This window comes from Aulonocara sp. 'chitande type north' Nkhata Bay, linkage group LG13, assembly GCF_057382095.1.
Source record: "Aulonocara sp. 'chitande type north' Nkhata Bay isolate Kocher_YH1m ecotype deep benthic linkage group LG13, A_spYH_male_GT1.1, whole genome shotgun sequence".
Taxonomy (NCBI): domain Eukaryota; kingdom Metazoa; phylum Chordata; class Actinopteri; order Cichliformes; family Cichlidae; genus Aulonocara; species Aulonocara sp. 'chitande type north' Nkhata Bay.
Window position 1 is genome coordinate 11,313,514 of NC_141356.1, and position 15,654 is coordinate 11,329,167.

The 15,654-nt window shown below is 44.3% G+C and overlaps 1 protein-coding gene across 2 annotated transcripts; it reads right to left on the reverse strand.

Annotated features, from left to right (window-relative positions):
• Nucleotides 1-803: 803 nt before the first annotated feature.
• LOC147315717 (E3 SUMO-protein ligase EGR2-like) lies at nucleotides 804-15,118 on the reverse strand. 2 transcript variants are annotated; one of them, XR_015124391.1, is made up of 3 exons: nucleotides 15,018-15,118; nucleotides 10,929-13,054; nucleotides 3,696-3,833 (listed from the first exon to the last, which is right to left on the reverse strand). XR_015124391.1 is itself a non-coding variant. In XM_086258715.1 (2 exons), exons 1-2 carry the CDS (start codon nucleotides 4,098-4,100, stop codon nucleotides 2,806-2,808), a joined length of 1,185 nt encoding a protein of 394 aa, XP_086114841.1. In that variant the 5' UTR covers nucleotides 4,101-4,435; the 3' UTR covers nucleotides 804-2,805. The 2 variants fall into 2 exon arrangements, 1 of the variants encoding a protein (XP_086114841.1); XM_086258715.1 differs by lacking the exons at nucleotides 10,929-13,054; nucleotides 15,018-15,118 and adding an exon at nucleotides 3,944-4,435 and having other exon boundaries at nucleotides 804-3,833.
• Between the last annotated feature and the right edge of the window lie 536 nt (nucleotides 15,119-15,654).

Consider the following 15,654-nt stretch of genomic DNA (forward strand, 5'->3'; position numbering starts at 1 on the left):
CGTCGCAAATCTCTCACATCTCAAAACCACCGTCACTCCTAAAACTTCCCCCTCCCTAAACAACTAAATGCCATGTTGCCATATCATTTTTTGATTGGTCCACATGGTACATTTTTCCACCAATAGGAAAGGCTGGAGGGGGGCTGTCTTTGCTCACAGGCGGAGTGATTTCGAGCGTTTTCCTTATAAAACGCCGTTTTTACCGTTTCTTCCTGCAGTAAATATAAACAACGACAGTATTCAGGAAGAAAACCAAACACTGCAGATATTTTATCATAACTCTGGTTTTACGTGACCGATCAACACAATTTAAAAACTGGTATAAAGTCCACACTGTTTCCGTCAGTTGTTCCGTCTGTCCTGCTCACATCTCCAATGGTTGTACACGTTGTCATTAACGTGGCTTCACTCCGCATCAACACCGGTGTCGGCACATAAGGACGCTGTCACAGCCTGTCAACCACGTGGATTAGCTGTGTATAGAATGTGAATCCCATCATTGGCTGGACTGTGGGATAAGGTGGCATCGTTCTGATCCCATATGGGAGCAGCCAGTCACTCACTGACTAACACTGCAGAACAGAAATGTTAACGTATTTATTTTCATTTCAATTCAGGTTAGATTTTTTTTGTGCGCAACACAGATTTTCTGTGCGCAGAGACCGTGCCAGCAGTGCGCAATTGCGCACCCGCGCAGCTTAGAGGGAACATTGCTCCTGAAGGCGACCGTTTTATGCTTTTCCTTGTTTCTCGAGGCCTGAGTGTGAGACAAAGTTGGATTAGTCTGAAGTAAGAATCGTGCAAAGCTAACCTGTGTGTACTTTCATTGAAAAGAAAAAAGAGGCAGCAGCGACTGAACAGTTCCACGTTTATTTGCATTGACAAGAAGCATCAATTCTTCAGAATAAAAGCTTTAGTGCTTTCTCTCGTTTGCATAAAATAGTAAAACACACAAAAACAAACTTTTACTTTTTGCCCACTTACTCTGTGTCTCTTTGTCTCACATTGACTGGCAAGAAATCCAAAAACAAAAACAGGAAATAACAGATTATCAGGCTACAATCAATACATCCCATTCACAGCGTACCCCAGCCTCAAGCTGTGACATCACCGTATCCCCTCAGTGTGCTCTGATGCTGCATCACACATATACACCTACATACTGCATTAGTTCACGTGACGCCGTGGCTGCCATGCTGCTCCAAATACATGCGTGTGTGTGGAAACACAGGGCTGATCTCTCGCTGACCTTTCAGCCGATGTTCGGTGTGCTATATGTGCTATGGGACACTTATTTAGGTCAGTTAAATAGTTTTTTTTAACCAAAACATTTGTCTCGTATCTCAGAAGGTTAAAAATATAAAATAAAGATGGCTGACTGAAGTGAGCAAAAGCAGCAAATTTTAGAGGTTTATGTGAAAAAGCCCGGAAAAACAGGAGCTTTTATTTTGGAAACCTGCTATGATAAATACACTTGACTAACTTCACACAATCTGAGGTCTTTCTGAGCATCATGAAAGCTTTCTAACAAATTATATTGTTTTATTTTGAAAATCTAGCAAAATAGACAAGTTCCAGTAACTGAATAGATGATTTTTTTTAACTAAAAAACAAAAACAAAAAAAACAACAACCGTCATCTTAAATAATCTCAATGAATTCCCAACTAACTAGAGGATTAAATGTAGAAAATGTGGTAACTTCCAATAACTAATGGAGGCTTTTATTTTGAAATAAGCGAACGTAACTTGTTTCACACAATCAAAAAAAGGTCTCTTATTTTGACATTCTCACAGAAATAAATTACCTTGATAACGTCTAGACAACTAATTAAAGGCTTTTATCTTGAAAAATCATTTAAAATTATTTTAGTCCTGATCCCCCCTCCCCAAAAAAGGATTTTTACTTTGAAAATATTGAAATAATTTAAGTAGTTTCAGGCTGTTTAACACAATAACATGATCAGCTTCTCTCTGATGTATTTGAATAAAATGTTATTTTTGTTTATCCTAACTTCACGCCAGTCATTTTACTCATTTACGACTATAAAATGTCATAAAACAACCTTCTGTCTGTGGCCTGTTGTTTCCTGTCGCCCAACAAAGCAGCGCAAAATGAGTTTATTTCATACAGAAATGTCAGAAGCCAAACGCAGACCCCCTGAGCCACGGCATCCACGTGTCTCACTCTGACGTTCATTGGTTTCTCCTAAAAACTGTAAAGTGTTGGACTTTCATTCTTTTCAAATATGGTGCAGAGGAACGTTTGAGTGCCAACAGTCTGAAGACACTCAGCCTTGAACTTGGACTGAAGGTTGTTAAAGGATTTTTCTTACAAATATAGAAAAGGCTGGTGTCGCGTTATCCGAGAGAATTTCACTAACGGTTCCTCACAGTCCTCCTCCGGAAGTCATATGTGATGCCTCCGTGACTCTCTGCGTTTATACGGAGTGTTTTTGTGCATTTAACTCCAAATGAAAGCTGGAGCAGCAGTAACCCTCTCACCTGACTCACCTGTCGCACCTGTGCTGCCCGGCACGTGACTGAATCCCTGAGAGCTTGAAGCATAGACAGCAGACAAAGTGTTCACTAAAAGCAGGTTGTGAGATGTTGTTCTTGGAGGTTAATTTAATCCTAGCACGGCCAGCTCCGCTCGTGTGGCTTTTGTAGTCATAGTAACACACCTGGGGACCGGGTTTCTGGCTCTCCCTGATTTCTTCTTCATGATATGGCTTCTAAAGAGACTTGCGGCTATTTCTGAGGTTAACTTAGACTACGGGGCACCGTTTGGGCTCGGAGGGCTCGGATTAGGACGCGGGGGTCTTCTTCTCCTTCTGCCGCAGGTGAATCTTCATGTGCCGCCTCCTCTCATCGCTGCGTGCGAACTTCCTCCCACACTGGTCGCAGGTGAACGGCTTCTCTCCGGTGTGCGTGCGGATGTGCGTGGTCAGGTGGTCGCTCCGGCTGAAGTTACGCATGCAGATGCGGCACTGGAACGGCTTGTGGCCAGTGTGGATGCGCAGGTGCCGGCTCAGCTCGTCCGACCGGGAGAACCGGCGGTCGCAGCTCTCCGCCGGGCACGGATACGGTCTCTGGTGCACGGGGGTCTTGCTCGGGCGATTCGGGTACTTCCGGGGTCTTAAGATGGGCCTGAGGGGGAGGTTCTGGTGGCCGGGGAAGGGGGCGGCCGCCGGGCCTTCGGGCGCGCTGAGCGTAAAGTTCCTGATGGTGTTGAGAGGCGTGAGCGGCGGAGGCACCCGCAACGAGTCCAGCGGGTACGGGAGGGCCTTCCTCTCCGGGAAGCCGGCGTGCATGTCCCTCTGGCAGCTCTGCGGGTAGAAGCCTCCGTACTCCGGCACGATGGAGAGCAGCGCGCCATCAGCGGCCGGTTTGGGCGCAGAGCTGTAGGCGGGAGGCGGGTGGTAGGACACCGCGCAGGTGGAGGTGGACAGGTAACCCTGGTCCTGGTACACGTCCCCGCTGCAGGAGTAGGACTGGGGCGGGTGGGGGTGTGAGTGTGGGTGGGGGGGCGCGTACATGTGGCTGATATCCGGCTGGCCGTGCGCCATGTTCCCGTCTCCCGCTCCTCCTCGTCCTCCGCCTGCTGCTTCTCCCGCGTAAATGTTGGGTGATGCTGATCCGGACCCCTGTGCCGGTCCCGGGGGGGCGATGTCCGCACTGACCACGTTGATCACGTCCCCCTGCGCCCAGCCTGGCCCCCCGCTCCCGGAGTCCAGGGAGAACCTGCCGCTAAACGCCACCGGCTGCGTGCGTAAAGTGGCCACGTACTGCGCCAAGTGGCCCTGGAGAGAGAGCTCAGGTGAGCCGAGATCACCTGCAACACAGAGAAGAGCGCAGTCAGACACATTCACAGGAACAAGCTCAGTACCTCCATCTAACTTGTCCGTCCACATCCTCGAGTGTTTGAAACACACGAACGCTTACCGCCTCCATCCCCACCACCGTCCCGCCCTTCAGCTCCCTCCGGCCCCACGGCCTCCTCCTTGAACACCATCCCCGTTTCTGCGCACACATCTTTGGGAGCACCGTCTGGGATGCTGCCGAGAGACGCCGAGACTTCAGCCGCCGTCTTAGCGCTCATGTTCACCGACTCTCAGACGTGTTCGGTGTCTTCCCTCATTTTCTCCGGTCCGCCTCTCATCCTTCGTTAACCACTCCGCGGAGGCGCGGCGGGGTTATAAAGGGAATCTCCCGGTGTCCCGTTGCGTCATTCACCAAATATGGAGTCGGGTTTAAAAATAAGAATAATAATAAAAAAGGAGAGGGAACTCCAGAAATAGGAGCTTCCCGTGACGAAACACGGACCAAATAAATGATGTTCAGTTCATTCGCAAAACTTCAAGAGTGGATTTAAAATTTACTGCTCAATTTCAGCATGTTATCACTATCATGCGCACGTGCTTTGCGTTGTTTTGGTTTCATATAAAGGGGGAAGAAAAGATGTTCCATTATTCGGAATTCCGGTCCCCCTGTCTCCATAAAAGGACTCTCCGGTGAGGTGAGAGGAGCTCCGCCTACGTATATGGCGGTATCCGGTTAAATTGGGTTGCATTGTGTTGTCTTCGTGCCAGCTGAGCCCACACACTGACTGCGCACACCCATTTGTTTTCGCTCTTGTCTTGTCAGGAACAGATTACTGCTCTGACTGAGTCCCGCTATGGTTGGCCCGGTGTGAGATGGATGGGGGAGAATAATCATTGGAATCATCTCATCGCTGCTCTTGTACAAACATGGGTGAGATAATAAAAGAAACGTCCAAGTGCAACATCAGATCATCAGCCGAGAGTCCTGTAAGTTAAAGCTGAGGATCAGGAAGTGTTAAAACGTGTAAAATGACCAAACAGATTCTCTCTCAGGCTCTGTTTCAGCATTTAAACCTTCTCTGAGTCTCTCATCCCCAAAAAAATATTTGCAGGTGAGCTCAGAGCTCTCGGTCTGCCGAGCATACATGAACATATTAAAGGTATTTACTGGTTTAGCAGGTATGGAAGCTTGTTTATGCTACTGGGGGGGAAAGTAGACATTGCCAGACAGTCCTACTGACTCACACTTAACTGGAAAAATTGAGTTAACCTGAAACTTAAACTAGCATCCACAGAGTAAAGAGTTAAAAAATTTTATTAATCCTTTATTTATCCAGGTAAAAAATCTCATTGAGATTAAAAATCTCATTTCCAAGAGAGACACCGCTTGTGTTGAGATTTAAAGATTTGTGAACGATGTCAGAAGTGAGTCTGTCCACTCAGTAGCCCCCTCGGCCCTTATTTACAGCTTCATTGGAGGATTTTCTAAATTGCACACGGTTTCAATAAATGAATTCAAACTTAGACAGAAAAGTTTGACACTTATGAATATGAATCAGCTCGTTTTCTCTTCTACTGCTGCTCAAACTGGACTGATGTGGATTTGAAAACACGCTTCATGTTTCAGAGTTTTCTGATGATCATTTCTGAATTTTATCTGAAGCTTTTAAGCTTCAAAGGTTTTAAAGGCTCAGTTTGGGTTTATAACAACTGCTGACCTGCACACATGAAGGAAGGATCGGGCGAACATTCATGAACACACTGGCATGTGCAGGAACACAGAAGCAGCTCACTTTGCATCTTGAATTTTGAAATAGCGGCACAAATGTTTATTTATCAGCTGGGATCTGTTTGTTTGCTTGATAATTTATTTCCATCGTGTAAACAAACAAGTACGTTTAGGAAAGAAAAGAAGAAAAATGCTATACAAAATAAAATTATTACATTTCAGTATTGCTTCAACTGTTCTGATTCAGTTACATGTCGAAAGGAGCTGGAAGAATTACACGCTTATTTAACCCCGCCCCTTTTCCATAAACATTTAGTCAGTTTCCTCAGTGATATAATCTGCAGTAAAATTAGCGAACAGGTTTCTGTCATCACATCATGAAATCTTCTAAACAGAGAATTTCACTGAATCTCAACATGTTTCCTTTCTTTATAATTCACGAGGATCATATTTTTATAACTCTTTTTGAACTGTTTTATGTTTGGACGTTTCTTTAACTCCACATTCAAACTGTTCCACAGTTTCACTCCACGCACAGAAACACAAACGCTTTTTCTGGTAGTACCGACCTTCACAAATTTGTGTAAGATGTGTAAGTTGAAGAATTTTGGGCCCAACAGTGACCCCTGGGGTACACCACAAGCAATGTCCACACATAAGGAGCAACAACAGTTTAATTTCACAAACTGCTTCCTGTCTCTTAAATAACCAAGAACCCAATTTAAAACTATCCCTCTGACACCACAACGTGCCAGTTTTATTATTAATATATCGTGATCTATAGAGTCAAATGCCTTTGTGAAGTCTATGAATAACCCAGCCACGTGTTGCTTTTCGTCTGTGAAATTTGTGATGTATTCCATCCATCCATCCGTCCATCCATCCATCCATCCATCCATCCATCCATCCATCCATCCATCCATCCATCCATCCATCCATCCGTCCGTCCGTCCGTCCATCCATCCATCCATCCATCCATCCATCCATCCATCCGTCCGTCCATCCATCCATCCATCCATCCATCCATCCATCCATCCATCCATCCATCCGTCCGTCCGTCCATCCATCCATCCGTCCGTCCGTCCATCCATCCATCCATCCATCCATCCATCCATCCGTCCGTCCATCAGTCCATCTGTCCATCCATCCATCATCCATCCATCCATCCATCCATCCATCCATCCATCCATGCATGCATCTATCAATCCATGCATCCATCCATCCATCCATCCATCCATCCATCTATCCGTCCGTCCATCCGTCCATCCATCCATCCATCCATCCATCCATCCATCCATCCATCCATCCATCCATCCATCCATCCATCCATCCATCCATTTTCAGACTCTTATTCAGGTGCAGCAGACACAGCAGCCTCCTCCAGGTCTGATTGTGATGTCTCCAGCGTTTTGGTTGAACTTGCCTGAAACTTCTCCCCAAGGAGGCATCCTGGTCAGGTTCTGACCCACCTCAGCTGGCTCCTTTCCATGTGGAGAAGTAGCAGGTCTACCCGGAGCTCCTCCTCAGTGAACAATCTCCTCATCTTTACATCGGAGGAAGCTCATTTCTGATACCTTTGATCTCATTAGGTCACTACCCACGGATTGTGGTCATAGGTGAGGGGAGGAATGTAGATCAACTGGTAAATCAGCTCTGCTGCTCCTCTCTCCACCCACTCATGAACAAGAACCTGATGCTTGAAGTTGTCCAACAACTCCTCCTCAACCTGGAGCACGCTTCCAGCCTTTTATGGCCTCAGCTTTGGAAGTGCCAACTCTCTTCACAACCTCATCATCCACAAAAAAACAAAGACCAGATACCGTCTGCACCTTCATAACCATCCCGGTGACAAAGTCCTCTTTAACCCTGCTGGCTACCAAACCCACGCGATGTCCCCGCCAATGACCGGTCGTCATGTTGGTCTTCCCTACAGCTCTGCCACACTGAGTGTGTGCTAGAGGTGAGACAGTGGGCAGACACAGATGTGGATTGACGACTGAGTGTCGTGTGAAAACATAGAAGCACTTTCTGACGGGTCCTTCAATTTACCAGAGAAATGACTGTGGAAACGACACCACCATTAAATAAGCACACTCTAACCTTTTGATGGCCCCAGAACTCTGTGTTAGACTTTGTTTGTGTTGTATTTGGATTAAATGATCTTCTGATGATGAAGCTCATGTTCCTCAGACCTGAGCGGACCTTGCATACACACTGACGCTGCACTTCAATGTGGACTGGTTACCACACGCATTTCTTTTGGAGATCTCAGCAGTTTCTGGGCAGATGTCTTATGAAACCCTGTGGAGTCGCTCGAGCTCCCGGAGGAAGAATTAGAAATCTAATCAACGGCACGTTAACATATGTGTTTGCAGCTCTTCAGGCCTGAACTCGAGGCTGAACCCGTTTGACCAAATCTGTGACTTACGTTCTGTTTGTGTTCAGCAGGAATCACCCGCAGAAGAGAAAGCGAATGGTTTTTAGTGTTTGGAGGTTAAACAGGAGCTTTGAAAGCGTGTGTTTGCTGTGCTGATTGGAGAGCTGCTGGAGCCAAAGCCTTCTGCTGAGCTGCAGCTCTCCGAGCCTTTTGAACGCCCACAGTTACAAAAATGTTGGTGTGTATTGTCGTTGTGTGGCGAGCCGCCCACCCTGTGGCAGATGGGGGGTTTGCTCTGTCCACACACACATTCACAGGAAACACATGCACACACACTTTCTGATGCTTAAACACTCCCACACAAACACACACAGACACACACACAGATTCTCTCGTTTTCAGTTCAAATCTGTCGCTCTGACTCTTTACACACACACATGTGAGCTCACACAGCTCCGTGGGGACGGTGCCCTGCTTCCACCCTTCGCCCACGCTCCTCCAGGCCGCCGAGGCTCTGGGGGGTTTTTGGTTTTGTGTTTGGCGGCTCGGGGTGTCAGCCGGGGGTCCGGCAGCTCGGCAAACCCCACCACGCCGATTAATCATCTGTCATCTGCGGTTTTTGTTAATATGGATCTTTGTCTCAGTCCTAAAACGACGCTCAGGTCCGGCCTGCTCACCGCCTGCCGCCTTCTTTTCCATTTCACCAAACCAAGAAACCACCAAACGGGCCTTTTCTGCACCTTATGAAGGTTTTTGAAGCCATCAGCTGCTGCCCCAGCAACCTTTGTCACCTCTGAGACCTCTTATTGACTTTCAAAACCTCTACATAGGTACACTTTGGCATTTGCACGCTAGTTTTTTCACTTTGTCTCAATTGTACAAAAGAAAGTTTCATCTAATTCCCTGGAAATCAATGAAAAGTCATTTTCCTCCATGAAAGTTACACTGAGCCCTCTCTTTCACCATGCTACATTATTCTGTCCCAGAAATGCCCCTCACACTGCAACCTTCCCTTCATTTATTTCTGGCCTAACCGGAGCACACAGCAGATTATTTGCAGGTTTATTCGTCCTCTGAAAGTCGTGAATCAGCCCGGGTGAATCTGGACATTCAGACTTTAAATAAACACCATAAATCATCTGAATTTTCTCCGCTACCTTTAGCGTCGGAGCTGTAGGTGTTTCTCAAACAGCGGATGACTCATTTGTGGAAGGAAACCCCCATCCCAGTTTAACCCTGCAGCGCTCATCGTGCTGGAAGACGAGGAGCTGGGTGATGAAATAAAGGAAGGATTGAAGAATTTGAAGGCGAACTCTGTGTTGTGATTGAGTAAATCGGCACATTTGGCCTCATTGTTCATGTTAAACTGGTCAGATTTTAATTTTGGGCTGAAATCCTGCAGATCCTGCAGATGAGGCCAGGTCTGGACACTTGAGGCGACGCACCCTCCACCTAACACATCCACACAGGCGATTGCATATTCATGGGAAATGTATTGACTGCTGAGTGTTGGATAATAGACAGGCACACGAATGAGCGCTGAGGATAATTAGCTCTGTAACGCAGACATGTTTCAGATCGTTTTTACAGCGTTTCTCAAACCACATTAAGCACAGATGGACTCGTGACCTTTAACGCTCCTCAGTCAAAAAGTCACCTTCCAGGAAGTGGAGCTGCTTTGGCAGTTTTCTATCTACTAACTGATCAATGAAGGAAAATTCACATATTTGGTATTTTTTACAGTCAAATTATGCAAATTTCACCAAAAAGGAACAAAAATAACAAAACTTTGAGACCTTAAATCTGGTTTGAAGCTCCACAGACAGCAGCAGCAGTTTGTTACAGAAGGTTGTTTTTGCATTTCACAAATGCATCTTTTGTAAATATTGGATCGGTCAAGAATTTCAGCCCAAAAGTTTTGGAAACTTCTTCAAATGTTAAATTATTTAGCTTAAAATGAAGAAATTGATCAAATTTTCACATAGAAAAGGCAAAGATTTCAATGTTTTCTGTCACTTTGGTTAAAAAATGATTTGAATTCTTTACAAATGATCAAATATTTGCCTTAAAATCTACAAAAGCTACAATATACCAAGAAAAGTAACATCTGCTCTACATTCCAACACACCCGACTCATTTTTGCCCTTTTGCTGATTTCAAATTAAGCTCATGACACAGCTGAGTGCAAACAGAAACTCCCGCGTGTAGCTGCTCCCAAAAGGACAGAAATAAAAATGTTTGCTTCATTTTTTTCATTAAATGTTCAGTTTTTGAATTTAACACAGAAATTCTCACATAAAAAACAGGAAATGCTCCTTTTTATTTCATTTTTGTTCTTTTGGTTTTGGAAATAACTATAAATTATAATCACTTATCCCAACGTTTGCCTTTGGTTACAGCGGTTATGTCTCACACACTTTATAAACATATATCAAGTATAAACTCACTGCTGAGCTTTTGCTGTCTGATTATCTGAAACAGTCGAACTGGAAGATCTTTATTTTGATTTAGTCCTTGATTGTGATTTTTTTTTTTACTTTGAGGCAAATAAATGAATCCAAAATCACAAACTTCTGTTCATTTGGTTTAAAAGCAGCTGAATTTATTCAACATGTGCTGAATTTGATCAACTTAATAATCTCTGATATCTACAATTTACTAAGAAATCAGCTCCAGGCTCAAATGGATCACTTTTGGTGAAACCAGACTTTACTGATCAGCTCACCTCAGACTTCAGGACAGAAACATTAGAAATGTTAGATTTCACAGAAAAAGCTTCTCAGAAAAGGAGCAAGTTGAAGGTCTGCTCCTAAAAATGCTAAAGTTTCCCACACTGACCGATTGAAACCAGATCCGATCGTTCTAAAAGCTCCTCTCAGACCAGCTAAGAGATTTTAAAGCTGAGCTTCAGAAACTCAGAACGACCAGTAAGAGGAGGAAATCCAGTCGGTGCAGTGGTTCCTCCTCCCCACTGGACAAAAGATCAAGAATCAGACTCACTTCAGCTCTGTCCGGGTCGACGCCGGCGTCCTCCTCGTCCTCCTGAGGCGACTGGAGACCCAGAGAGAGAAAGACAAGAGTCGGATCGACGACAGAAGACACGGAGATGCTTCCTGAGCTGAACGAAGCCCGACGTTTGGACGCCGGATCGAAAAGTTTAGCCGCTCCTCCGGCTTCGTGGCTCGCCCCCGGAAAGGGTCATCGTCACCCGGGGTCTGAGTGGGCTGCCAATGACAAAAAGAGAGAGAGGGAGCGGGAGAGCGTGGAGGGGGGAGAGACAATACGATTGTTTCCACCTCACTCTGCTTCCACCCTCGCAGTTAAAATTGTCATGGTAATGAAGAGGGGTTATTTAGTTTGTGGGGAGTGGAGGAAGATGCAGCAGCTCAGGACGTGAGGATGAGGACGATGGAGGTGGTGAAGGTTTGACATCGTCGCAACAAAGCGCACGAGGACGGTCAGGAACCCGAGCAGTGCCTCCTCCTGACGCGTCAGATGGGTTTTAATGCAACAACTTTTCATTGAGGGGTTAAAAATTGGTGCTTTATGATAATTTTTCCATCATAATTTCATAAATACGGGACGAATCAATGTCAAACCCAAAGGGCTGAAAACACCTTTGAGCTGTCACATCCAGTCTGAACACAAAGTGATGGCTACAGCGTCAGAAACCAGCTTCAGTACCATCGATGTTTTAACACGAATCCATCAGTTTCTTGCATAAAAGAAGCAAAAATGAAACTTTTTGTTAATTTGGCTTAAAAACAGCTGAAATTATGCAACATTTGCCTGATTTTTTGTTCCGTGACAGCTGAAGTAGCACGTTCATATTATGGGTGGCTGCTCAGGACAAGCTAGAGCACACAAACGTCTCCTTTTTACCTCCATCAGACACCAGGACCATCTTCCTGCTGTGATTCCTTCCAGGTCAGAATAACTTTCCTGAGTGGAGCTCCTGGCTTGGTTTTTACAAATGAATCAAACTAATTTAGGTGAAGAGGTTTTTTCAAAGTCCTAGCAGGCTCTCCGCCTCAGCAGATGATTTTAACATGTTCCACTCGTGATCTTCTTCTTGTGTCATAAGAAGTTTAGACACTCGTATTTCTAAATTTCAGAGGAACATCCAGTGTCCTCATCTGAGGCCCTCTGTGATGCAGGTCCAGCACTTAGAAACTCTCAGAGTCACAGATGCCCCGATGTTTGGGGATCTGCTGTGGTAACAAAAACCACACCGCATGCACAGACATGTTAGCGAGGCCTGAGACGCATGCCGTGTCACATTATCTACTATTATTAATGCAGCACGTGGAATTTGCCAAGATTTATTAAATAACGGATAATTATACTGAGTTATGAGGTTGATCAAACCATGAAAGCTGGTGCTACTAATTCCTACAGGTGTTCCAACTTTCCTGGATTACATACAGCGCCCTCTGTCTGCATAAAGCAGTGCTGGAACACACTGTGGTACCAGACCCTCGTGAGCATCAGTTGAACAGAATTTGACTGCAGAAAGTTGAGTGTTGTGAGCAAAAAGGCAATTAACAGTGGAAGAGAGACAGACCATCATAACACTTATAACTGCAGGTCTGTCCTACAGAGAAACTGCAAAGAAAGTCAGGGTGTGAGTGAGTCCAGTTTCCTTCACACTCAGAAACAAACTGTGACAGGTCTGCAGACCCAAAGACACGACTGAATCAGAGGACATGTTTCTGAGAGTTAACATTGTCTGACTGGCGGCTCACAGGACAACAGCTTCAAGCAGCTTAATAGTGGTCGTAGTGAGCAAGTCTCAGTTTCTACTGTGAAGACTTCGAGCTGCAGGTTTGACAGGACGAGCTGCAGCAAGAAAGCCAGACGTCAGAATAAGACACAGAGGCTTGTCTGGACCATGAAACACCGACACTGGACTACTGAAGACTGGAAGAAGGTTTTATGGACTGATGGTTCATCACGCAGGATCTTTGTACGGCGTTGAGTAGGTGACAGGACGGTTCCACAGTGTGTGGCATCAACTGTCAAACATGGAGGAGGCAGTGTGATGGTCTGGGGCTGTTTGCTGATCCAGGGTCGGTGACTCGTACAGAGTGAGAGGCTCCCTGAACCAAACCAGCTACCACAGCATCCTGCAGCAGAATGAGAATAAATAAATAGTACACAGAATAAATACAATACTCAGAGTTGAACAGTACAATACAGAATAGTGCCAGTGTTGGAAGAGAGAGGAGAGTTTTATGTGGTCCAAGAAGTGTGTATACTCTCTGGTATGGACCTAGTTGGTGAGGGGTTGATCCTACAGCAAGATAATGACCCAACACAAAGTCCAAGCTGTGCCAGAACTGCCTCAGGAAAAAGTAGAAGATGGTGAGCTTGTAAACACGGAGTGTCCAGCACAGCCTCCAGGTTTAATCTTCTAGGACCTGGTGTCCACATATGTGGACATCACATTTTGGGTTGTCTGGACCAAAATACTGAATTTTACTCTACAAGGGCCTGATATCCACTTACGAGGACATTAAACTGCCACTGTTCTATTTAAAACAAATGTCCTGGATCTCATTTTTATCAAAAACAAAAATCAGGTAAACAAATAAAATTATCAGGTTATTCTTTGCTTTTACTGAACTGGACAGAAAAGTGAAAGCAAAACAACTGACAGGTGTCAACGTTCACAGGAACTTGTGCAACAGATATGGGAAGAATTTCCTGAAGAGTATTTTATTTCTATTGCAGAAAGAATTTTATGTGTGTGTTCAGCTGTTATAGCTGCCAAAGGTGGCTACGCCAATGAGTCAGAAGTTTAGAATACATGCTGGTCCATACATTGATTCTATGATTTCTTTTTTAACTCAATTGCTTATTTGCAAAATGTTTTAATTTCAGAGTGCAATGAGACATTAAACTGCATCATTTTCAACTTTTAAAAAAATGGGAAAATTGGGGTTTTCTGGTAATGTATACATAGTTGCATAATCACACAAATTTGTGAGTCATGACATCGCATGCGCATGCGAACATGTGGGAAGATACTCATGTCCACACCTGTTTTGGTTTTGTGACAGTTTAACTTGTATGCTTACCTGGAGCACAGCGTAATCAGATAATCAGATTATGTTCTGCAGTGAGCTATATGTTTTGATACTTTTTATTGTTTCAACACAGGAAGTGGTTAACCACACCCCACAATTTTTCAGATGCGTAACTGCACATTTTGTGACATGTTAGCTGTCCTGTAGAAAACACTCACTGGTAGTCACGTCAGACGTGTCCTCGTGCACGTCATATACTCCACAAAGTGCTCGTAGTTGAAGACAAACAAGCAAACATTTATTTCCAGGCTTGAAGTCACAGGAATTAGCCTGCAGCTAGTTAAAGCCTCCACTTCTACTTAACAATCAATATTAAACTAAAATATGACTTTGTAGTCAAATGAAATTCCCCATTATTTTGTGCTTATTCATCTCCATAATAATTCAAATCAAAATTATTACCAAATATATACAAAATATGATTAAAGTTAGAGAAACTTACAGACCTTTGTCTTCTACACTAGCTAATGTTAGCTAATGTGCTAATTAGCTAATGTGCTAATTAGCTAATGTTAGCTAATGTGCTAATTAGCTAATGTTAGCTAATGTGCCTTTGATGTTTTTACTCAGCTGGTTTGGGGAAATGTTTCTTTGAATGTCCTGACCTTTGTTTAATATATTAGATATATATTATTAGTTTCATTTTTAGCTCACTGCTTGATTTTAGCACAGCTGAAATATCCGGTGCTGCTTCTGCTTAGACGCTAGAAAAACAGATTTTTAGGACGTACACTTACCGTCTGCTGACTTTATGGAGACGGTAATTTTGGTTAGAGAAAATGTCGACAAATCTTGATATGAAAAACTTGAAAAAATTCCACAAAAAATTTAAATTAAAAAAATTATGGCAACATTGCAAAAGATTTTTGAGTATCAAAAAACTTGTATGTTTTTAATTTCTTAGAACCAAGTTTGTTCAAATGTATTAATTTAAATGTCTTCACCTTAAATACATGAGCAGAAATCTTAAAATTAAGAAATGTATGACTGAACTTCTTACCTAAGTTGATGCAACTCATTAGCGTTTGCAGCTTTTACAGTACACACAGAGTACCACTGGCACAGTCTCAGGTCCCTGAAACATTTGTTATCATCTGCAGTGTTACTGCTTTTAAAATCCTGGAGTACAGGAAATGTGTAAGACTGTAAATCTTCTGGTCATTTTGGTTTTCAGTGTTTTGCTGTGGAGTTTTGATTATGGTTCTGGTCTCACTGTTTGAGGCTTTTGGTGATATTGTGGACTTTCCTGTCCAGATGATGATCAGTGTCTGGAGTTTGTGCCTCCCCCTCTGTGTCGTATCTGTGTTACTGTCTTAGTTTTCACCCTTGTGTTTGGTCTCTTTTGGTTGTTTCCTGTTTTACTTTGAAGGTCAGTTTTCTTTTGTGTCCTGCGTGAGTTTGGCTTCATTTCTCTGACTTGGCCTGATGGTTCTCGCCTGCTGTTCGCTGCTTCCTCCTCTGTGCTGTTGTTGTAGATCTAGTGATGTGTTCCTTGGCGCTTGGCTCACTCGTCCACCTAAAAAAGTGTTTTGTCACCTTGTGCTGGTGCCTGTGCCCTGTGCAGCTCTTCAGCACCACCAGACCTGCACCGTTTAACTTCTCCTGTGCAGGAAAAAAGGTTTCTGGTGATGGATTAC

What these genes read in the sequence shown, in the direction of transcription:
- LOC147315717 (XM_086258715.1), bottom strand. Translation starts at nt 4,100, where the DNA reads ATGAGCGCTAAGACGGCGGCTGAAGTCTCGGCGTCTCTCGGCAGCATC. An exon ending in CGGTGGTGGGGATGGAGGCG is followed by an intron (nt 3,834 to 3,943) that starts GTAAGCGTTCGT and finishes TCTGTGTTGCAG; the next exon opens with GTGATCTCGGCTCACCTGAG.